Source organism: Xyrauchen texanus, chromosome 16 (assembly GCF_025860055.1).
Source record: "Xyrauchen texanus isolate HMW12.3.18 chromosome 16, RBS_HiC_50CHRs, whole genome shotgun sequence".
Lineage (NCBI taxonomy): Eukaryota > Metazoa > Chordata > Actinopteri > Cypriniformes > Catostomidae > Xyrauchen > Xyrauchen texanus.
The window spans coordinates 36,746,788-36,771,108 of NC_068291.1; the positions used below are offsets into that span (position 1 = coordinate 36,746,788).

Sequence of the window (24,321 nt, forward strand, 5' to 3'; positions counted from 1 at the left end):
GAAAATACAAAATGTGTTATGCAGGCTTGCACACCAGCTGATGTAATGACAGGCATCCTTCAAATGTGAAGTGATTTTGATTTATTGTTTTTTCTGATGTTCATCTAAGGTCACTGAACTTTGACATGAAACCGATTTGAACTGACAGGCTTCCAACAACAGTACAAATTATTTGCATGGTGCCTTAAAAAGACAAAAAAATTAAGCAATATTACCCAGAGGCCTTTTCAAAGATGATATGCTTCTCCTCAAGACATCAATTAAATGTAAATAGACTGAGAGAGAGGCTGCGTGACGCATTAAAGCCTCTCGACCAATAGGAACCTGTCGGCGTGACGCAATCGCGCCTCTAGGCCAATCGGAACGCGCACGGATTAGCCAGTGTTTATAAAGACCCCAGGCTGAGGTGAATTTGACAAGAGTATCATAATCTGTGAAAGTCACCCAAGTTTGACCTGACCACTATAACAGTGTTTCTTAAAGAGACAGTATTATAAATACGGGCTTTGAGGAACTCAAGTATGGAGCGCTCTAAACTGAAACAAATGCTTCCATGTGAAAATGAAACCGCAGGTAAAGACAGTGCAGTCAATGGACTGCACTTTGACGGCCGTCTGAAGATGCCTGGATGGAGCGCCGGTGGTGCCGCTGAGGTAGACATGAGCTCTGTTCCGTCCTCGAGCGTGAGGGAGTGTTGGCGGGACGAGCGCTTTCGCAGTATAGAGGACAATGAAGCGAGCCTACCGAGCATCGCTGACGCTTACACCACAATTATCAGGGGTCTCGGGGAAGATCCGCAGCGACAGGGACTCCTCAAAACTCCACGGAGAGCTGCTACTGCCATGCAGTTCTTCACCAAGGGATATCAGGAAAAAATCATCGGTGAGTTATATAAATTCATGACAGCTGATAAGGACTGTTCATTTGCACGTGACACGCGCATTTAACGCTATAATACACTGAAATAACTATTGCTTGCTTTCCCCCCTAATATGAGATTATAAAATGTCAGGACATCTCTGCAATTATTATTTTTATTTTTTTCAATTAATGGTACTTCTGAAACGAAATACAAACCAAACGGTAATACAACTAAAAAGTTGTAGTTTTACAACATTTTACTAAAGTTTTAGAAAACTGTGGGGCCGTTCAGGACGCCTTTTTTGCGTAAAAGAGGCTAGACTGAGCGCAACGCGTTGGAACAGCGCGTTTTTAACATTAAATATATTTATATATTTTTTTTACTGAATTAAAAACTCAACGCTTGCGACGCAACGGTCAAATCCGTCGGCCTGACGTGCACAGTAGACCAACAATTAAAAAATAGCGCACAGAGAACGCAATAAACCACAAATACCCGTGTTATATCCACGTAACCATATGCATGTCTTTATTATCTTAAAATTCACTTTTAATGTAGGTTTTCATCATAAATGTTCTATTACGTCACTCATTATACGTAACGCGTTCTCTGCGTAATTATTAATAATTGCCTTATTACGCATTACTGATTAATTAATTACTTTTTAGTCACTAAGTTGGCTAATATTACTCCCAAGTGTAGTAGACTCTTCATGCATGATGTCTTGCTTCTATTATCTTTTACTCTCAGAACATTTATTTTAGAGTTGCTTTCCTCCAAATGATCAGCAAACTGTTTCAAAGTCCATAGTCAACATATCAGGTTAAAAGTATTTCCTCATACACTTTCATATGAATATAATTAACTGGCTCAACAGGTAGCCTACACCACCTTAAAGCAAAGGTTAAAAGAACATCTTGCATAATTGTTTATTGGTCATTCTCAGGCTGTTGTCTAAGTGGTGGAGCCGGGTGCTGCCCACCTATTGAAAAACAGCCACCAACACATCTGGACATTGTATGTGCAACATTTTTAAGGGCCATGCATGTGGAATGTATTAATGTTCCTTTTCTACCCCAAAACTTAGAAAGAGAACCCTCATTAAAAAGACTTCTACCCTTAATGACCTCATCCGACTTGCATGACTTGATCTCTTGCTCACAGTTCACTGTGGGAATGATATGCAATGTCACCCGCAATTAATAAAAACAAAGCAAGTACAATAATACCATTATTTATACAATGATCAATGGAAACATGGGTAAATGCTTCACGCTTCAACCCCCAATGTTCAAGCCAAATACATCCTTGCTTCTCTTGACCATAAAGCATGTGAACAAATCCTCTAGACTTTAATTGAAGGTGGGATCTGAGCCATAGGGTTCAGAATATCATACTGTAGGCCACAAGTGCTATCTGACATTTTCAAATTCGATCTGGGCCGCTTTCATATGTGGACATCAGATTTTGTTTTTTTTCCAGTGTGAAGAGTCAGGTCAGAATTAATCTGATTTTTTTTTTACATCAGCCTGTTTCAGCATGCATCATTTGTGCTCCTGATACCTCTTATAGGCCTGTTATGAAGTATGTCACTTTTTCAGTGTTAAAATACATTATTTTTCCCCAGCTTAATATGCAGAGACAACTATAAGTACGTGTTAGTTACCTAGTAATTACTATAGTAGTTGAAATTATATAGTGTTACAAAACTTAAATAAAATTATATTTTGAATTATAATTTTTACAGTAACTAACTATGCATATTATAATGATGAACATGCCAGGGTTTGTTACATGCTTGCTGAGGTAGTGTTACACATGCAGGTCTGTTTAGGAGTGTGGACTGCTCAGACCAGTATCTGATACGGGCTACATTTACGTAGCCATAGGACCCATAGAGACTTAGGGGTGGGCGTTTTTTTACTTGGGCCAGTAAGCAACCACCATATCAACATTTCCCCTACAGCAAAATGTGTGGTTGCTGAGATGGTTTAAAATGACAAGTTTTTTGTGACTCTTGCAGATAGACATTTTAAGTGTCTTGTTTGAACCATTTTGAGGCAGAATACAGTTAGACTTTGCAGTACATTTGTGTGAGGTTTTTTTAAATTGAGTGATCATTATGGGTGGTGGGTGACTCATAAAGGAATGCCCAGGGAATTGGATGCTGTTTGTAGACAGGAAGTGCCTGAATGTTGGAGGCCATTTGACTTGGTTGGTGATGTCAATGCATGTCTCAACATGAACATTGTGTTACCATAAATATCATCATGGTCAATATTACATATGCAAGTTTATCACACATTTGCAAATGAAACTGACCGCACATAAATCTAAAGATATTTTAGTAGAAAAACATTTCTCAAGGTATAGAAATTTTTCGGGTTCAATACAATTTATGCTCAATTGACAGCATTTGTAGCATAACACTGATTACCACAAAAAATTATTTGGACTCGTCCCTCCTTTTCTTTAAAAAAAAAGCTTACAATGGAAGTGAATTGAGCCAATCCGTAATTGTTAAAATATTCACTGTTTCAAAAGTATAGCCAAAAGATGTAAACAGTATGCGTGTTAACATGATTTTAGTGTGATAAAATCACTTACTAACCTTTTCTGTGTAAAGCCAATTTTACAACATCGTTGCCATGGTGATGAAACACCGTAAACCCTAAAACAATTGTAAACATGATGATTAAAAAACCTTACAGCTCAAATATTATATGAGTTTTAACAGAAGAATTAATGTAAATGCGTTTATAAAATTAGAAGCTTCACATTTCTGCCTCTCCAAAAATTGGCTCCATTCGCTTCCATTGTAACTATATTGTAACTCACTATAACATCTATTTTTGGACGGACAAATCAAAATAATTTTTTGTGGTTATCAACATTGTCACACATGCTGTCTTTTGAGCTTAACTTGTATTGAATCCAGTTATTCTTTTTAACTGTTTTGTATGCTTAATTCATATTTTCATGAACTGCATAGTTCCAACAATATGCAAAATGATTAACATTATTTTAATATTTTAGTATTATCCATTTTACTAAGGCACAGATGAATTTTCAGCAAATACTGTAGTTTGATTGGACACATTTGATGTCATCAACTACAGATATAGGAAGTGTTTATTTTGTGATCCTTATTATGCATGTGTGGTTAGTTGTATTTTATTATGTGCATTTGTTCACTGTATTGTGAAATGTGCTATATAAATAATGTCATATGAAATCTAATTTAATTGACCCTATCAGAAGAGTACTGCGACCCACCAGTTGAGAACCAGTGCTTTACGTATTGAGTATAAAATATTTCTGTTATTATGTTATTATATAATCATGCATTATGTATAAAAGAGAGATATTGCTTTTTTTACGGCATTTACACAGCTTTGTATGGTCTCTTTTCTGTATTGCTTATCATTCCGCTCCATTGTGCCCTGCCTCAATGGCTGTATGGATGCCTGTCTCTTATTTAAAGGATGCAGAGCAAGCCAAACCCTCACTAACATTACCCTTAGCCAGAGCTCTTGTCGTTGACATCATCACAATTTGAATGGGTTGCTATGGTTACTTGTTGTAATTCAAGTGTATGTTTGCTTTGCTGTGTAAGTTTGTGTGTGTGTGTGTGTGTGTAATTTGTTTAAATTCTAAGTGTGTGTGTGTGTTTGAGTTTAATTGAGTGTATGTGATGGTGGCAGTGAGGCTGAAAGATGACTTCAGGGGATGTTGATTTGATTTCCTGTTGTTTTTGTCTGTGACACCGTCATGGGTGAGACCTTTTCATGTGTTACGCGCGTGCATTCGAAAGATGCTGTTTGTTTAGGACATGCTTGATGACCGTTCTCCTTTACCAGCTGCTGCCTTTGGGTTAAATACAACTGAGTGAATCTGATGCTCAGATCAGCTGCAGGAGTTAACCAGAACAGTTTGAGCTCTGAAAAGCACACTGGTTAAAAACCACACAGAAAAGTACTGTGATAAAAGCTTGGAGTAAATTGTGTATTTTATCACCAGAAACTGTTTAAATATGAACAAAAGAATATTTGCACAAACAAAATTGAACTACCATGCTGTTTGACATACAGTAAGTGATACCTCAAATTGTATGGCTTGCTAAGGAAAGGTGTGCTATTAATTTTCTCAGTGATCAGACGATAAACAAGTGAAACAGGTGGACAATAACCCTTACAAAAAATCAAGTGTTCATGGCAAACTTGCCGCAAATGTATCACTGATTATTTTCACATGCAAATGAGCTTTGATTCAAACGTGTGACAAATCGTCCATTGTTACCAAAGATTTGCTGCAGGTTCAATACCAGTGAAGAGCTGCACACTTTTGGTAAACATCTGTGGTGAATCACAAGCTCATTTGGATGTGAAAAGAATGAGTTTGCAAATATGCCATGAACTCGCGCAACACAAGCAACCATCTTGCAGCATGCTAAAAACCTTAGCAACCACATAGCAATGCCCTGGCAACCACTTAAAACATCTTAGCATTATGGTGGCTAGTTTGCACAGGCAAGCACCACTCACATTTGTGGAGCGGGACGTGGTCGTGTCTGTCACTGGGGAGAGAAGAAGCGTTAAAGGCCATCACCTGGTGATTGCTAACATTAAACACCTGTGTCTCCTGTCAGTGATGGTGGAGACGGGCTTTAAAAGACTGCAGGAGCGACAGACCGAGAGAGACCAGACGTGTGTGTGCGCGTGTGTTTGTGTGTGTGTGTGCGTGCGTGTGTGCATGTGCGCCTTTAGTTTTGAAGCTGAAAAGCCAATACTTGGTTGTCAAGATAAAAAGCCAATCATTTGTTGTGAAGCTGAAAAGCAATTGTATTAAAAATGGACTCACGTGGACTGTGAAATCCGGCTCCCGTGTCCTTCCTACTCGAACCCCTCTACCACATTATTTTCAGAAAATTTAAAGATTTAGTAAAATGCCATAATACCTGTTGAATGCACCTGTTGCCATAGTGATAATAGACATAATAACAGCCTGAAAATCAATAAATTGTCATCTTTTCTGCACCTTGCAATGACTGCCCAAAAGTAGCATTCACATACATCAAAGTCACATCACAACAGGACCCTGAAGCCTCACAATCAGTTTGCCATGTTTCCACAGAAACCTTTTCCAAGTTAGGCGACCAGGAAATTAAAAAGCCCCTCAAAGAAGAGAGTGTGCATTCCCACAACTAGATAAAACAGGATATATTTGAACAATGCTAAGAGAAATAATACAGGGGAAAGAACTATTGTATGGGTCATATAATAACTGTTTTGTGTGAATGAAACGATGTGATCTGGTGTCATATCTCTAACCTTGACTGACTACGACCTGTCTGATCTAGTTGATTGTTGTTTTACCTCTTTACAGATGTCCTGAATGACGCAATCTTTGATGAAGATCATGATGAGATGGTGATTGTGAAGGATATTGACATGTTTTCCATGTGCGAACACCATTTAGTTCCTATTTTTGGTCGGGTAAGTTTGTTTATTTTTTTCTCTCATAAAATAAGAACTACAGTAACTAAACTATTTCACCTTTTCTTCCCCACTCTTAATGATGTGTCTTTTAAACAAAAATTGTATTGACTTTTTTTATTTAATTCGGTTTCTCACATTTTTGAAAAACCTTTATAGCATTTTCTAAAAATAAATAAAAAAATCTAACTTTCAAATTGTCATGTGGTGTAACCATTAAGCTAAATGTATTATAATACTTTCTTTGCAACTTGAATACATGAGAGTATAAACAACTTATTCATTAATTTCAATGAATATGTTTTTAATAAATATTACGATTTTTTTTTGTAAACAATATTAAGAATTAAAATATTAAAAAGGGTATACCACATGAACAATATGTGCCTTTTCATAAACATGTCAAAATAAATGTCAGGTCTTTTTTAAACAGCTTCCTTTCTACATCCGTTGACTGCTGGGAGTTCATTTTAATAGAAGTGGCCCATCTATACTAAATAGTCTCAGTACCAATGTTTATCTCAGCAAACACTATTTTACTGTGTTTTATAGTTTTTATGGTCAACATAAATAACAAAATGGCTAGCTACATGTTGGTTACACTCAAAGATTTTGTTTTGGTGGACAAAAAGCATTTTAAAATATGAATCATAATTTAAAACAATTATTTCAGAGTTTAATGAGACTTTAACATTTTATTTTATATTTTATACTGTCTCTAGACACCACATCACATTTTTTACTTTAAGCTCCAGAAAAAATATCAATATTACTTTAAACACAGCAATTGAAAAATGTTCATCATAGACGAGGTGTGTTCAAGTAAATGGTTTGTGTGAACTGCATTTTTTTATGTATTTTTAATTTAATAGATCATGACAAAAATAAGCATCACTTCATTGACCCTTAGGACACATGGCTATAATATGCACATGTTACCCTCTGTTATTGTATTTTATGATGAATCTTGTAAAAATAATTCACGTTATGATCATGAAAAGGTTTTTTTTTCTAGATCGCTCGCTTACTGCATACACACATTTTTTCTACTCCAATCTACTACTTGACCATGTTTGAAAGTGCATGAAACATTTGAAAACCTGTGGCGTAAGATTCATGTGAACACTAGGAAGGACGAGACAAACCATCGCAAACTCCAACATGCCTGTTTTACAGTGTTTTCAGAAAACCGCAGTGGAGAGAGAGCTTGTGCCCTCATGGTTTCCAGATTGCGTGACCAAACCATTTTGGGGTGGGGGGTCGTGGGTGTTGATGTCACAAATATAATTGTCCTATTTTGTCCTTTAAAATAGTAAAGGCTCTGCATGCAATAATTTTTTGAATAAAGGCTTTAAATGCAATAAAGTCCCAAAATTTTATAATCTTTTATTTTAAAAGATTTTTTTTTTTCACACAGAAGTTTGCACAGTACAAGACTACACCACTGTGTCTACATTGTTAGCAATTTGCCTGTTTTAGTCATCATTCTTTTTTGTGCTGTATCAAAGAAAAGATGAATATAATTTTAATTTATACCTTGCATTATACTGTATTTAGCATAAATAGCCAATATTAAGCCCCTCGAAAATTAAGCAGATAGATTTTTTACTGTATTAATATATATATATATATATATATATATATATATATATATATATATATATTTTTTTTTATTATTTTTTTTTTTTTTAACCCTCCTATAGTATTCTGTCATTTTTGGGAAATGTTCCCGTTATTAATGGGAAAGACCAAAAATCTGTAATTTTTTTTGATCTGTGAAATACAATCAATAAATCAGCCACAATGCAGGAAAAACACACAGAAATTACAGAGTGTGACTCTAATGCATCCTCGGTGCAAAACATACACATCCACTCACACACAAACACACTTACACACTTACACACACACACACACACACACACACACACACAAACGAACTGGTAAGACTGTAACACAGAGCTTTTTTAATATTTATTTTTACATTTGTCAAAAAAAAAACAATACATTAGTCACAATTCTAAACACACACATTCAGAAATTAAGGGGTGAAACGATAGCACACAATGCAGAACACACACAGAACCAGGGCATCAATAAGTGGAGCTCTACAGTCGTCTTTTGGTCATTGTTGGCATTACAAGTCATCTGTTGTTTTCCAGCTGATGACAGCAATCTGACACACACGAGTGCACACGCAGATTCAGATTTTTGCAGTTCATTTCTGTTTCTTGATGTTCTTTTTCTTGACATTATTATGCATTTAATTTGAGTTGTTAAATTTTTATGTTTAAAATAAATTATTGGTAGAAAAATGCTTAAGCCCCGTTCACATCGCCAGTGACATCGGCGAGACAGTGACACCATCCCATTAATTTTCAATGAGAGCACAGCGACAGAGATCGGCGTGGGAAGCAACGAATCACGTTGAGACTTTATGCGAATGACAAGTAACATTAGTGAACGACTAGTAGTGAGAGTGAAGACAGAGGATCTTATGCCATCCGTCTCCAGGCATGGTGAGTGTGAAATACTGAAGTCAACTTGAGTGCAGGCAAGACGGAGGAGAAGTTAAAAGTTTCTGTGTGCGATTTGTCTGTAACCACATACATAGATATGGCCTAATAATATGATGCGTGGACAACTGTGTCGGCATTCTGAGTGAGATTGATTCATATATTGATATAACATTCGTCTTGTTTAATGATATGATGCATTAAGCACTGCAGCATGTTATATAAAATGCTCTGCCCTACAGAATGTGCCTTTTTAGAGGCAAAAGAACTGATTCATGGCATGGCCATTAATGTAATGCTATTTATATTTTGTTCTTCAGATGGCTGCAATCTGCCTCCGATTTATGTCACATTCTCATATTTTTTTTTTTGAGTTTCAACTTATAGAAGTGTAGGTTCTGAATAAATAAATAAAATATGCAGAAGGACATAAGATATAAAGTCTTGTTTTCAGAGAAATAAAAAAATAAATAGTGAGATTTATGCTTAAAACAAGAAAAACTATTCGTAAATGTGGTAAGAAAAATAAACGTGTTTTTTCCCATTGAATCAAAAAAATGATTAGGTTTTTCTGAAAACAAGACAAATTATCATTATTTTGATTCCCTAGTAAAACATTTTTAAGAATATTTCGATATTTTTACTGGAAAACAATACAAATACTCTAATTTTTTCAGTGTTGCTCTTTTGATTTTTGGGGAACAATATGACATTTCTTTGTGAGATTCAGCCACTTTACATCAGAAATAGCTTCCTGTTTTCTGATGAATCAGGGGGAAAAATAGATATGTATTCTGTCAATAAACAAGTTAATTAGCTATAATTGAACTTTACGGCGAGATCTAGAAGGTACGTCAGACGAGCTGGAGTATCTCACTCAAAAACAATGCCCACTCTTAATCCTCCAGGTTTGACATTTAATACCTCCCTCCAGCTCATATCCCTGCAGGTGTCTGCCATTTCAAACAAAAGAGACTCTGTCGATCCTTTCACGCCACAAATGGCTGCTGATGATAGACTGAGCCAGTGATCAAGCACACACGTTTTTTTTTCCTACCACTTGCAATTTTGTTTGTCAGATGCTGTTGGAGGGCTGCCGTTTCCGCTGTTTTCCCCGCTGATAGCTCCCTGTCATCAGAAGCGCGGCCCTTATCCCTCCTTATCTATTTACCTCGCCGCATCCGCAACAAGACAATGACACTCCAATTTCTTTCAAAAGGGTGTGTGTCTGCTTTCTTTTCTTTTTGGCCCTTTTTTCCCTTTCACTTCAGTGTCCAATGTCTCCTTGATTGTCCCCCAGAGACTCTTAAAGTGTCCATCAGGAGGGGCGTCAAGCACCTGCTTTTTTGAGGGGGCTCCCGTAGATGTCCCTTGTTTCAAAGTAGTGTAACATTTCTAACAAAGCTGTATCGATATTTTAACATCAAGAGTCAATATTTTTATTGCCATTTTTAACATTTATATTTTGGGGGAAAATAAATTGAGCATCTCTTAAGGCCAAGTGCATGAGAATGCTTTATTTCTATTCGATGATAATGCAATCTCAGAAATTTGGTAATTTGTAAGAATGGCTGCACAGATCCTCCTGCCATGGTTTTTGTTTAATGATAAACATGCTGGAACCAAGGTATGCAATTCCCTTGTGTTATATTGTTTTACTGACAGTAGTCATGTTTCCATCCAAGTTGCGAATTGAACTTATACGTAAAATCTGAATATCGTGACTATATTGCGAATGAAGCAGCGCTTCCATCCCATGTGTTTAAAAAGAACAAAATTGTCACTTCTGGTGAAATTGACTCAAAGGAATAATTAAAGTTGAAGCCACCGTGACTCTTTTATTAAATGTAATTAATTACTCAGTGTTTAGATCACACAGACATAACGCTCAAAGGACTATGTGTTTGCTAACGTTCAGCAGCATATGCCTTATGTCTGGGAGCGAAAGGGTTTCAGACAGTTTTGGGAGGTTATAGTTGACAATCATTTAGAGGAAAGGCTTTGTTTCCAGCATTTTACAATAACCAGATCAACATATGCAATGATACTGATTAATTATGTATTCACATGGCTTGTTGAGGGAACGTTACTTGACGCTTTCTGATGCACATCTGTATTCCTGTATAAATTCTATAGGAATATATTTGGTAAATGTGTTTCCATCGTAGTTTCTGCATGTCTTCTTATCGAGTAAAACATTTATCAAGTTAAAGATCGAACATATCACAGTTTTGAATCATAATAAATTACTCATGTATAATTGCAATTTGATTGTATTACAATCCAGGTATCTATATAATATTGTATTGATTCCCACCAGTTTGCCGCAGTGGCGGTCTTGGCTCACTTTATGCCCTAAGTGAAATTACCAAATAATAAAAAATATTACTTAGTAAAGCTTTATGTAAGATGTGTCAGCCTCGGTGTACAATTTTTTGTTTAGCAAGCAAGGGGACCTGGGTTCAAATCCCAACCTAACATATAATTTGTTTTTGTTAAGCAAAACCAGTTTTGTTGTATGAAAAAGAGAATCTTTGACATTTTGATTCCACAAGGGCACATTTTGTTAAAAAATAGGACAAATGGTCAGGGTTAGCCATTTACATTTAGTGATTTAGCAGACCGTTTCTTATATAGCGACTTACAAATGAGGAACATAACAAACAATATATCATACAAAAGTCAACAATATCTGCAGTACCACAATGCCAAGTCCACAATGCCTGCTAGTTTAGCAGTTACAGCAGAAGAGATAGAAATAGGTTTATATTTATTATTATTTTATTTATATATATATATATATATATATATATATATATATATATATATATATATTTAGCCAAATAAATTTAAACTCAGTTTTACACAATTCCTGAAATTTAATCGTAGAAAACATTCCCTGTCTTAGGTCAGTTAGGATCACTACTTTATTTTAAGAATGGGAAATATCAGAATAATAGTAGAGAGAATGATTTATTTAAGCTTTTATTACTTTAATCACATTCCCAGTGGGTCAGAGGTTAATGCACTTTGTTAGTATGTGGTAGTATTCCCTTTAAATTATTTAACTTGGTTCAAACGTTTTGGGTAGCCTTCCACAAGCTTCTTACAATGTATTGCTGGAATTTTTGCCCATTCCTCCAGACAGAACTGGTGTAACTGAGCCTGACTCAGTTACACCAGTTCTTGGTCATTGTTCTGCCCACAAATGTTCTATTAGATTGAGGTCAGGGCTTTGTGATGGCAACTCCAATACCTTGACTTTATTGTCCTTAAGCCATTTTGCCACAACTTTGGAGGTATGCTTGCGGTCATTGTCCACTTGGAAGACCCATTTTTTAGATGTCGCTTCAATATATCCTCATACATTTCCTTCTGCGTGATGCCATCTGTTTTGTGAAGTGCACCAGTACCTCATGCAGCAAAGGACCCCCACAACATGATGCTGCCATCCCAATACTTCATGGTTGGGATGGTGTTCTTCGGCTTGCAAGCCTCACCCTTTTTCCTCCAAACATAATGATGGTCATTATGGCCAAACAGTTCAGTTTTTGTTTCATCAGACCAGAGGAAATTTCTCCAAAAACTAAGATCTTTGTCCCTATGTGCACTTGCAAACTGCAGTCTGGCTTTTTTATGGCGATTTTGGAGCAGTGGCTTCTTCCTTGCTGAGCAGTCTTTCAGGTTATTTCGACATAAGACTCCTTTTACTGTGGATATAGATACTTGTCTACTTGTTTCCTCCAGCATCTTCACAGTGCCCTTTGCTGTTGTTCTGGGATTGATTTGCACTTCTTGCACCAAACTACATTAATCTCTATGGAATGCGTCTCTTTCCTGACTGGTATGATTGTTGCGTGGTCCCATGGTGTTTATACTTGCGTACTATTGTTTGTACATATACATGTGGTACCTTCAGGCATTTGGAAATTGCTCCCAAGGATGAACAAGACTTTTGGAGGTCCACAATTTATTTTCTGACGTCTTGGCTGATTTCTTTTGATTTTCACATGATGTCAAGCAAAGAGGCACTGAGGTTGAAGGTAGGCCTTAAAATACATCTACAGGTACACCTTCAGTTCAGTACACCTCCTATCAGTTAGCTAATTGCCTAAAGGCTTGACATCATTTTCTGGATTTTTCCAAGTTGCTTAAAGGCACAGTTAACTTAGTGTATGTGTCCTAAACAAATTGCCAAAACTATAGATTGCTTATATGAAATCTGTGGAGAGGTTACAATTTTTTTTTAATGACTTCAACCTAAGTGTATGTAAACTTCTGACTTCAACTGTGTGTGTGTGTGTGTGTGTGTGTGTATGTACACTCACCTAAAGGATTATTAGGAACACCTGTTCAATTTCTCATTAATGCAATTATCTAATCAACCAATCACATGGCAGTTGCTTCAATGCATTTAGGGGTGTGGTCCTGGTCAAGACAATCTCCTGAACTCCAAACTGAATGTCAAAATGGGAAAGAAAGGTGATTTAAGCAATTTTGAGCGTGGCATGGTTGTTGGTGCCAGACGGGCCGGTCTGAGTATTTCACAATGTGCTCAGTTACTGGGATTTTCACGCACAACCATGTCTAGGGTTTACAAAGAATGGTGTGAAAAGGGAAAAACATCCAGTATGCGGCAGTCCTGTGGGCAAAAATGCCTTGTTGATGCTAGAGGTCAGAGGAGAATGGGCCGACTGATTCAAGCTGATAGAAGAGCAACTTTGCCTGAAATAACCACTCGTTATAACCGAGGTATGCAGCAAAGCATTTGTGAAGCCACAACACGCACAACCTTGAGGCAGATGGGCTACAACAGCAGAAGACCCCACCAGGTACCACTCATCTCCACTACAAATAGGAAAAAGAGGCTACAATTTGCAAGAGCTCACCAAAATTGGACAGTTGAAGACTGGAAAAATGTTGCCTGGTCTGATGAGTCTCGATTTCTGTTGAGACATTCAGATGGTAGCGTCAGAATTTGACGTAAACAGAATGAGAACATGGATCCATCATGCCTTGTTACCACTGTGCAGGCTGGTGGTGGTGGTGTAATGGTGTGGGGGATGTTTTCTTGGCACACTTTAGGCCCCTTAGTGCCAATTGGGCATCGTTTAAATGCCACGGCCTACCTGAGCATTGTTTCTGACCATGTCTATCCCTTTATGGCCACCATGTACCCATCCTCTGATGGCTACTTCCAGCAGGATAATGCACCATGTCACAAAGCTCGAATCATTTCAAATTGGTTTCTTGAACATGACAATGAGTTCACTGTACTAAAATGGCCCCCACAGTCACCAGATCTCAACCCAATAGAGCATCTTTGGGATGTGGTGGAACAGGAGCTTCGTGCCCTGGATGTGCATCCCACAAATCTCCATCAACTGCAAGATGCTATCCTATCAATATGGGCCAACATTTCTAAAGAATGCTTTCAGCACCTTGTTGAATCAATGCCACGTAGAATTAAGGCAGTTCTGAAGGCGAAAGGGAGTCAAACACAGTATTAGTATGGTGTTCCTAATAATCCTTTAGGTGAGTGCATGTATATATATATATATATATATATATATATATATATATATATATATATATATATATATATATATATATATGTGTGTGTTATTTCTTACTTTTTATTTTTATTTATTATATTATTTTATTATAATTTTTTTTAATATTTATTTAGTTTTAAATGTTTTGAGCGTAAGCTCTGCGTTAAGGTGCTTCTAAATAGCACTGACAACATTTATACATGTTAATGGGTAATTCCAACCAGTGTTGGGTAAGTTACTTAAAAATAGTTATCCACTATAAAATGTATAATTATTTATCTCAAATTGTAATCAGATTAATTTACTAGTCAAGTCAAGTGGTTTTTATTGTCGTTTCAACCATATACAGTTAGTACAGTACACAGCAAAACGAGACAACGTTCCTCCAGGACCATGGTGCTACATAAAAACAACAAAGGACCAACACAGGACCACATGAGACAACACAACGAAATAAAATACCTATATATAAAAAAACCTACATATACCTATATAAAGTGCACGTGCAAACATGTGCAAAAAGTACAGGACAGTACAACAAATTACTGACAATGAACAGGACAATAGACAGTGCAGCGCCGACCAGTACTCAGTAGTGCAAAAAGATGACAGTTTCTAAAAATGTAATGTTCTATGCACATAGCAGTTATTGAGGTAGCAGACAGTTATAAAGTGACAGTAATTAAAGTGCAACTCAGGACACGTGTGTGTCAAACCAGTCTCTGAGTATTGAGGAGTCTGATGGCTTGGGGGAAGAAGCTGTTACTTTATTGGAAAAAGTAATCACTTTACTAATTACATTACATATAAGTTAATTTCTTAAACACTTTCCTGCAAAATAATTTCTATATTTCTTCCTTGTTTATTGTTACACACAAGTCATACACTCAGCACCTCATATTTCTCCTTCACAATGACTTGCTACATGGTCATAATTCATGTATTGTACTAAATAATAGATTAGAAATCATCATAGCCCTAAAATGTACTTTAAAATTAGTTAAATTAATTGAAAGTCAGTAACTGATAACAAAAATGTTAAATGTAACGCATTAAACTACTTTTTAAATAAAAAAAGTAATTGGATTACACCCAACATTGATTCCAGCCACAAAATATCAGACAAATATGTTTTTACTTCAATAATCATGGAACTTAATTATTAAAGATACAAGTACATTTTTATTTGGACGCCACCTGTTTTATTTGGACGCTAACCTGTCGATTTTAAAATGTTTTCATTTGCAAAAAGCACTTTGCTCATTTCCCAGTACAATCCAGATGCTCTTTAAGTTATTGTTAAAGTGCAAGCGGTGCTTTTGGACAATGTCGAGTGGAGTTTGGTGGCCCTGAAAGAGGTTTCAATGACGTGTGGTATTATCGCATCAGAACAGAGAGAAAAAAGAAAAAAGACAAATCCTTGCATGCCTGTTGATGCTGCCCTTTCTCTGGGCTGCTCCATCAAATTGTTGGTGACATTTTAGTTCGACTGCGGAGAGGAGGTTAAGTTAGAGGAGTGGGGGGTGGATGGTAGTGTGACTGTCAGACGTGCAGCCACATCCGAGCACATGCATACAGATATGGCTCTATACATCCACTGTTTAGCCACAAGATGTAAACAATGTGTGTTAACATGATTTTAGTGTGATAAAATTACTGACTAACCTTTTCTGTGTAAAGATATATCCAATTTTAAAACTTAATTGCCATGATGCTGTAAAACCCTGTAATTCACCTAGAACAGTAGTCCGCCACAAAAACGATGATTTAAGCAACTTTACAGCTCAAATAATACACAAGTTTTAACAGAAGAATGAATCTAAATGCTTTAATAGAATGATGAGATTCATACCTTTGCCTTTTAAACCTCCAAAATTTGGCCCCATTCACTTCCATTGTAAGTGCCTCACTGTAAACTCAATTTTCACTTTTATTTTTTTATTTACCAAGGACGAGTCAAAAAAACATTTTTGTGGTAATTCTTTTAATGCATTATTTTTTCCCCCACAGGTGCATATAGGTTACCTCCCGAACAAGAGGGTTCTTGGTCTGAGTAAATTGGCGCGGTAGGTAAAATAAGCAAAAAAGCATCACACACACATGCACAAACATGTTTATTTTTCTATCATTGTGGGCACTTTTTATTGACTTCAGATCAGATATACTTTATTTGTCCCAATTATGGAAATTTGTTTTGAGTATACTGTGTCAGCTAACTTAGGCCTATATATGTGCCACTGCGTAAGAAGACAAGCACATCGATAACATTCATTCAATCATTTCATTTATATATGCAGTTTCGTAGCCAAAGGGACAAAAAAGTTCTTATAGCGATTGTATCTAAACCTTGAGAAAACGTCGACCAGATGGGAGTAGTTAAATTCTGCATAGAGCACATGAGATGGTCCAAAGTCATTTTCCTTGCCAGTTTGAGACATTTTTTTAAAAAAATATGGACTGAAGGGAAGGGTCGTGGACTTCTATTGTTTTTAAACCCAAACCTTACAGAAAACATTCTTCATTTTAATTTAGACATTATTTAGTATATATATTAAGCTGTTTATGTACATTAAGACATTTTTTTTTTAAAAGTCTCAGGCCTAAATTGGGGTTTAATGTCTTCATAAAGGTGTAATTTCTTTATGACACTGAATGTAACAATATCAATGCGTTTTCGCATACAGTACTCTTTTGCCACATACAAAATTTAATGACAAAATATCGTTAAATGAATTCCTATGAACCCCTTCACACAGAATGTGAAAATTCACCCTGTGACCAGGCAGCCTTTTTTTTAGTAATCACTCGAATGAAGGGGATTAATGGCTGTCTTCCCCTTAGGGTAGTTGTTTGTTTGTGAAATAAAGATAATCCACCATTTTTTGTGTAATTGTTTGTATGTTTGAAGCAGTGAATATATGCCTCTAAGAGGATTAGACACAATGTGTGAGTGACAAAGAGAAGCTTGATCCAATCTGACCCCAATACCTGTGGCTTAGCCCTTTCTCAGAACATGTACCAAACATAATACAGCACTACTCTAATGAAGATTCAACAACAGTAGTCACGTGAATCTTAGCTGTTCCACACACTTAATCACATTAATACATACAGTTCTCCTTGCATTTCTAATTACTAAAATTGATCATTTATTACTACTCTTTTGTTAGAAGTTATGGCTTTAGTCAGCTATTTAATACAAGCTCCAAGTGGAATTTGACTCTTTCATTTATTGTGGTAATTCATTAATGTGGTAACAGATCACTGTTAGTAGAATATGAGAAGTAACTATTTCTGGCTAACAATTTATAAACAAAATACATATAATTATTGCTTCTGGTTATATATACACCGATCAGCCACAACATTAAAACCTCCTGCCTAATATCGTGTAGGTGCCCCTCATGCCATCAAAACAGCTCTGACCCGTCGAGGCATGAACTCCACAAGACCTCTGAAGGTTTCCTGTGGTATCTGGCACCAAGACGTTAGCAGAAGATCCTTTAAGTCCTGTAAGTTGAGAGGTGGAGCCTCCATGGATCGGACTTGTTGGTCCAGCACATCCCATAGATGCTCATTCGGATTGAGATCTGGGGAATTTGGAGGCCAAGTCAACACCTTGAACACCTTGTCATGTTCCTCAAATCATTCCTGAACAATTTTTGCAGTGTGGTAGGGTACATTATCTTGCTGAAAGAGGCCACTGCCATCAGGGAATACTGTTGCCATGAACGGGTCTGCAACAATCTTTATGTAGGTGGTATGTGTCAAAGTAACATCCAAATGAATGCCAGGACCCAAGTTTTCCCAGCAGACCATTGCCCAGGGCATCACACTGCCTCTGCCGGCCTTGCTTCTTCCCATGGTGCATCCTGCGGCATCTCTTCCCCAGGTAAATGATGCACACGCACCCGGCCGTCCACATGATCTATAAGAAAATGTGATTCATCAGACAAGGCCACCTTCTTCCATTGCTCCATGGTCCAGTTCTGACACTCACATGCCCATTGTAGGCATGTTCGGTGGTGGACTGGACACACTCACCAGTCTGCGGCTACTCACCCCCATACGCAGCAAGCTGCGATGCACTGTGTGTTCTGACACCTTTCTATCATGGCCAACATTAAGTTTTGCCGCAATTTATGCTACAGTAGCTCTTCTGTGGGATCGCCAGACAGGCTAGTCTTCCCTCCCCACGCACATCAATGAGCCTTGGGCACCCATGAACCTGTCGCTGGTTCACCGGTTCTCTTTCCTTGGACCACTTTTGGTAGTTACTATCCATGGCATACTGGGAACACCCCACAAGACCCGCTGTTTTGGAGATGCTCTGACCCAGTCATCTAGCCATCACAATTTGGCCCTCATCAAAGTCGCTCAGATCCTTATGCTTGCCCATGTTTCCTGCTTCAACACATGAAATTAAAGAACTGACTGTTCACTTCCTGCCTAATATATCCCACCCCTTGACAGGTGCCATTGTAACGAGATAATAAATGTTATTCACTTCACCTGTCAGTGGTTTTAATGTTGTGGCTGATCAGTGTATGTATATATATATATATATATATATATATATATACGTGTGAGAATATATTACTAAAATATATATATATTATTTTTTTTGTTCCACCAGGATTGTTGAGATATACAGCAGGAGATTGCAAGGTAACAGGCTCTTCCAGGCACACAACATCAATTCTAGCATTAATAGTATTTGTAGTAATTCTTCTAAGTAATTTTAATTTGAAATTTTCAAATAAATTCAAAATCAAAAAACTAATTATTTGTTTCTCCAATAGATGTACAACATGTTGAGATGTTAATGTGTCAATAATTTGAGACTGACCTTTGGTGTGATATTGTCTGTATTTATTTTATTTCAGTTCAAGAGCGGTTGACCAAACAGATTGCTGTTGCTATCACTGAAGCATTACAGCCTGCTGGGGTCGGGGTGGTCATCAAGGCAACGTACATACAAATTCAGATTAAACTCTTAAATGCATTTATTAATCTTGGTTATTGTTAATTTATTAAGATACAATTGTTTATTGTTAGTTCACATTAGTTCATTATGCATTAATATTAACATATATGGGTCATTGACAAATAAGGTTGTCTGAGCAGACAAAAATTTGAAATTCTAGTTTAAACATCTATTTTAGCACAGGTGTCAAGTTTATAGAAATGTAATCTTTGTGTCCATGTTGGTTTCATAAATTCTTTTAAAACATTCATTTTGTTTTCTACAAAATAAAATAAATAAAAAAAATATTAAAATGTCATCAGTAAAATATATTAAATTACTTTCTTTGCACCTTCAATACATGAGTGTACACATCTTAATCATTTATTTAAAAATGTTTTTCCAGGTATAAAATATTTTTGAAAAATATTTAGTTTTTTCCTCAGGGTTACACCACATGACCTGAACAAAATGTGCCTATTAATAAAAATGTCAAAATATCTAATATTTTTGTTTTTAAAACTTCACATAAAGACTTGAAGGTCTAAAGGAGTCCTATCTGTTTTTTTTGTCACACGACAACAAAATGGCAACCTGGTTATACCATCTGACTTTGATTTGGTGTACACATTTTTTATTAAATATTAATATTTTAATATTTAATACTGGTTGCCCCGGCCTTTCTGTGTGGAGTTTGCATGTTCTCCCTGTGTCTGCGTGGGTTCTCTCCGGGTACTCCGGCTTCCTCCCACCATCCAAAAGACATGCAGGCTAGGTTAATTGGTGTCTCCAAAAAAATTGCCCTAGGTGTGGATGTGAGTGTGAGTGTATGTCTGTCTATGTGTGGCCCTGCGATGGACTGGCGACCTGTCCAGGGTGTCCCCCGCCTTTCGCCCAATGTTAGCTGGGATAGGCTCCAGCCCCCCGTGACCCTGTACACAGGATAAGCGGTTGACGATGGATGGATGGATTATTATTTATACTAGTATTATAATAATATAAATATTTAAATATTTTCACTGCTTATTTTTTTAAAGAATAATATTAAATATTATTCTGCACTACTCATGCCAACATATTTTTTTTTTCCAAGTATTTCAGCTTTTAATGAGAATTTTTTTGTTTGAGTTTTTGTGTTTACTGTTGCCGAACACAAATGTTATTTAAGCCCAGAAAAAAATATCAAAGTGACTTTTAACTCAGAAATTGAAAACATGTTTATAATTTTAGGTGTATTCAAGTAATTGTTTTGTGTGAATTGCATTTTTATTTTGTATGTATTTTTGAATATTGTTTTAGATCTGGACAACAAATTGTGACCCATTTCACTTTTAATGTTAAATATGTATATTTTGAAATTAACATGCCATTGTTCATTGTGAAATCATGTTAATTTAGCTCAATCATTTTACAAATACAACATTATTGTAGTGTTGGTGTTCCACAGTATTTTACTCTGTAACGATTCATTCACTGGTCACTTCACAATGTAGATGGGTTAACTGTAGCTATTCATGTACAGTATTACAAACAGTTACTGCTATTAAATAGTAATTATGCTTGATATAAAGAGTTTTCTTCAAGTTTCAGTTTTAAACAGTAGCATAATGTTCTTTCTCTTTTCTGTTCTCCAGTCACATGTGTATGGTTATGAGAGGCGTCCAGAAGATGAACAGCAATACGGTGACCAGCACCATGCTGGGCGTTTTCCGGGAGGACCCCAAGACACGAGACGAGTTCCTGACCCTGGTCCGGTGCTGAGAGGGTCAGTCTGCGATCTCCACTGCCAAAACACTCAGACCAGCCCCACATCTCAAAGGAGTCACCTCCGGTTCTGCCTCTAGATGAGGCACTGCTGCTTTGTATCATAGTGTCCCACCCATATCTGGGGTGGTTACCTCGGCAAAACCATGTCCTCTGTATCGTGTGTGTGTGTGTGTGTGTGTCAGTGACTGGGATCTTGTTCTCTGTGGTTCATCAGGTTTAATCAGTAGAGCTTTGGGAGTCTCTATTGACAAGACTGTGGTTATTGCTGTTACACAAAGACGTATTTTCAATAAAGACCATTTCAAAAGTTTACACAATGACATTCAAAATTTAAAGGCATAGTTCTCCAACAAATGTTTAATTCTGCCATTATTTCCTCATGTTTATGTTGTTCCAAACATATATTCCTTTCCTCTGTGTAATATAAAGGAGACAAAATACCGGTTACCTAAAATACCTTTTTTCTATACAATGAAAGCAAATAGTGCCTGAGGCTGTCATTTTGCCTAACCTCTCCTTTTATTTACCATAGGAAAAAGTAGTAAATACGAGTTTGGAACAACATGATGGTGAGTAAATGATAACTTGGGTGAACTATCGCTTTAAACTGAAAAAAGCACAATGTGACCTCACCAAACTGTCAAGTACCAAATCTACCGAAATTTGTTTACATCTCTTTCCCTTTGGGTCACATTTGAGATCTATTAAATTAAACTGAGTCACACGAGATATCTGACAAAATGTTTTCTTTTTACACTTTTAAAAAGGGAGGTGCGTGTCATTTACAACATCCATACAATTTGGCCAAATTTTACAATGACAACCCCAACAAAAAAGTGCTGTGGCGGTACCATGGTAGTGTATCAGATGGTAATACCCAGTGGTTTATAAAAACATGGTACTGAATGATTACCATATTCATATATTGTGATAGTACTACCATGAGACATGTCCAAAAACATATTAGCACTGTACCATGCCTATAACACATGATAATACCATGGTACTATGATATAAATTATTAACATATTCACACACAATTATATTTACTTTCCTCATGGTACTTCAAAAAGATTACTAATCCAAAAAACATGGTAATACCATGGTACTTTGATATATACCATATTATAAAATGATTACCATACTGTACCATGGTATTTACATGTTACTCCAAGGTACTTCAAAGATTTCCATGGTATTACCATTATACATGTCCATAAACATAGTATTACTATGGGTCCATGTCCAAAAACATGGTAGTGCCATGACATTTTAAAATAAATTACATAAATTATTATTATTAATATAAAAAGTATTATTCATATACCATGATATTTACATGGTGCTCAATGTACTTGTGCAACATATGGTGATACCGTAGTAGTATCACCATGGTATACAGTATGTCCAAAAAATACATAGCAATGGTATACAATGGTATCATGTCTAATATACATGGTAATAACATGGTACTTTGATATACCATGGTACTAAATGATTACCATATTCATATACCTTGGTATTTACATTGTACTCCAAAATACTTCAAAGATTTCTATGGTATTACCATGGAGCAGGTCCAAAAGCCCATAGTATTACTGTGGTACCATGCCCAAAAAAACATGGCATTACCATTGGTACAAGTGAATTGTCCCAAAGGGGTTTTATCAATCTTTTATTTTGTGCTCAAATGTATTGAAAGTACGTGGCCTTATAATATAATATTTACAAAATGTGTCCATCAGTCAATAATTGTGCCCAGACCCACAGTATCATCTGTTTTTATGCTTGATCAAGCAAAGTGTTTGTTTAAACTACTCATGAACAGTATTTACAAAGTCCTAACAAGTTTTGTGCAACACTTTTATTTTGCATTTAAAATCAACTGTCTGAAATAGCATGTTAAAGTGATGACCAGGTGCAGTCTTCTAAATGCCCTGTCTTTATGGTGATAGATTTTGTTTACCCTATGAAGGTGGTCTTTTTTTTTTTTTTTTTTGGTCTGGAAAAAGACCAGAGGTGAAAGGTGCATTCGAGGTCAAAATACAGTAGTCCCTGCTTTTGCACACTATGGCAGAGATACTTATTAACGATACAGAAAGTACTTGAATTGATGTGATCTTTCTAAATAAAAACCATGCAGAAAAGAGGGGAAACTAACATCTAAAAATACATTATTTTAAGATTCTACATTTGTAGAACTTTTGTATGTTTACTCTGACACATGTTTACGTGACCTTGGACATGAGTTTGAATATGAAATGCATATGTATAATTTTAGAGAAAGGATTATATGAAAGGGATCATTCACCCAAAATTCTGAAATTTGTGTCATTTACTCACCTTCGTGTACTTCAAACCTGTATTTATTTCATCTATGGATCACAAAATGAGATGCTAGGCAGGTCTTAATCACCATTCAATTTTATCAGGCATTTTTTTCCCATACAAATAAAATCCTAAAGGTTTTGAACATCAAGTGGGTGAGTAAATTATGACAGAATGGATGTTCATCCATTTTGGGATGAACAATCCCTTTAAACAACAGTTAGTACTATGGGTTTACCGATATGTTATTGCTTTGGAAAAAGAGTTTAACTTTTAACAAACAGTATGTAAGATGTTTAATGTCACAATCACTTCATATTAGAATCAGAGTAAAGAAAATGAGCACTTGATATTGAGAAATCTAGTGTTATTCATGTGACCTTAATAAATAAGCCTTTTATATACGTAATACTTTGCAATTGATGTTCATTACCATTTTCAGCTCAACAAATAAATCATGATAAAATTAATTTGATAGATGTGTAATATATTTTTGCATCGTCTTGTTTTTAAAGCATTTTTTGAAAATTAAAAAGAAGTGAAAGGTATAAACAGATAAAAATATTTCCATTGAGTTAATCAGAAAACAAGTTAGTTATTGTAAACTACTAGGAAGCATATCAGATATATTTAAAACAATAAATCAAATTTCTCTTTTAAATCTTTCATTTGGCCCATTATTATTGTTCATAAACCAGTGATTTGAGAGTGATTCAGCATTTTTTCTTTCATCGAAAGCTCCGCCTCTTGGCAATAAAAATCGTTTGGGCTCTCTGATTGGTTGAAATCGAGAGGAGGCAGAAAATTCCTCCCAGACTCATGTGGTTACACT

At 36.2% G+C, this 24,321-nt stretch overlaps 1 protein-coding gene across 1 annotated transcript; it reads left to right on the forward strand.

Moving 5' to 3' along the window:
• The first annotated feature begins 436 nt into the window (after positions 1-436).
• On the forward strand, positions 437-23,944 carry LOC127657120 (GTP cyclohydrolase 1-like). Its single transcript, XM_052145774.1, has 6 exons — positions 437-882; positions 6,248-6,357; positions 16,439-16,494; positions 19,065-19,096; positions 19,315-19,399; positions 21,029-23,944. Exons 1-6 carry the CDS (start codon positions 522-524, stop codon positions 21,153-21,155), a joined length of 771 nt encoding a protein of 256 aa, XP_052001734.1. The 5' UTR covers positions 437-521; the 3' UTR covers positions 21,156-23,944.
• The last annotated feature ends 377 nt before the right edge of the window (positions 23,945-24,321 follow it).